The sequence below is a fragment of the Bidens hawaiensis genome, unplaced genomic scaffold, assembly GCF_021521415.1.
Source record: "Bidens hawaiensis isolate Kalapana, Puna unplaced genomic scaffold, B.hawaiensis_p1.1 tig00043650_1, whole genome shotgun sequence".
In the NCBI taxonomy this organism is placed as follows: Eukaryota; Viridiplantae; Streptophyta; class Magnoliopsida; order Asterales; family Asteraceae; genus Bidens; species Bidens hawaiensis.
In genome coordinates, this window is record NW_027497747.1 from 64,372 (window position 1) to 65,467 (window position 1,096).

General features: G+C 40.3%; 1 protein-coding gene across 1 annotated transcript; it reads right to left on the bottom strand.

The window, feature by feature from the left end:
* Positions 1 to 317: 317 nt before the first annotated feature.
* Positions 318 to 856, bottom strand: LOC143594448 (uncharacterized). The gene is made up of 2 exons (XM_077073765.1): positions 496 to 856; positions 318 to 376 (listed from the first exon to the last, which is right to left on the bottom strand). Exons 1-2 carry the CDS (start codon positions 854 to 856, stop codon positions 318 to 320), a joined length of 420 nt encoding a protein of 139 aa, XP_076929880.1.
* Positions 857 to 1,096: the final 240 nt, after the last annotated feature.

The following is a 1,096-nucleotide window of genomic DNA, read 5'->3' on the forward strand; positions in this document are numbered from 1 at the left end:
CATATCATATAATATACACATATGCATACATATTTATTATTTTTTTAATAGGGTTGTAAAGGTTTGTTGTTGTGAAAGAAAGTGGAGTTTTTGAGAAAAGTTTAAAATATGGTGTGGCGATGAAGTGGCGGTTTATATGTGTTTGTTGTTGTGGATGCTCTAACGTGCTTACTTTGTTAACTACTAAAACACTTAATTAATACGGGATTATATGATTTAAAACGATAATAATTTTAGCAAATTCATTTATTTCACCACACACGTACACCATGCAAACACATGCATGATATTAATATTTATAATTAATTAGTCTTCACTTATTTCACTCCTGGATATTTAGCCTGGTAGTCCTTCCACAGTTGCTCCACGGGCTTTCCTGTTAAATTTTTAAAGAAGGAGACATCATAACTGTTCCTCATCATTTTGTTAAGCTTTGCCACAAAGTCCGGAGTCAGACTGTCACAGTATTGGAAAAAACGAGCTGTGACATCATACCCCTGGTCCCATTTATCTCCCAATCCATGCCGTGCATATAACGCAGGTACAGGTTTGCCTTCAAGATGGTATAATCCGCGATCCCTTCTACGACATTTACAGGGGCCGTATTGGCCCCATTCCATTGGAAACAGTGGGTCATTTCATGGCCCATAAGGGACATGAATTCCTTTTTGAAGTCCAATGGCCCGTTGTAATCGTTTAAATAAACCAAGCTCACGTTAATCAGATTACCGGTAGTGACTGCTTCACCTCCTATAAAAGCCTGGAGGTTAACTTTTACGACAGCTATGGGATTTCTGTCAGCGGGGGTGGTTTGTTTAAGGATGGTGGACCATAGGTAGTTGTTGACCTGACCCATTAATTGTTTAGTGAATGGAATCCCGCCTATAACGTTCTGAAATTTGATGGCGCCGGGATGGTTTGGGATGCGAGAACTACGTCGTAGTTCACGGCCGAGATTCCATGGATAGATACTGAGACCAGGTGTAGTGGTCACGTTGTTGGCCAACGTTATGTTGAAAACGCGGGGGTACACCGCCCCCCTGCGTTATGTTTAAATTTTTTTTTTGTGCGTTTTAGATACAACGCGAGAATGACA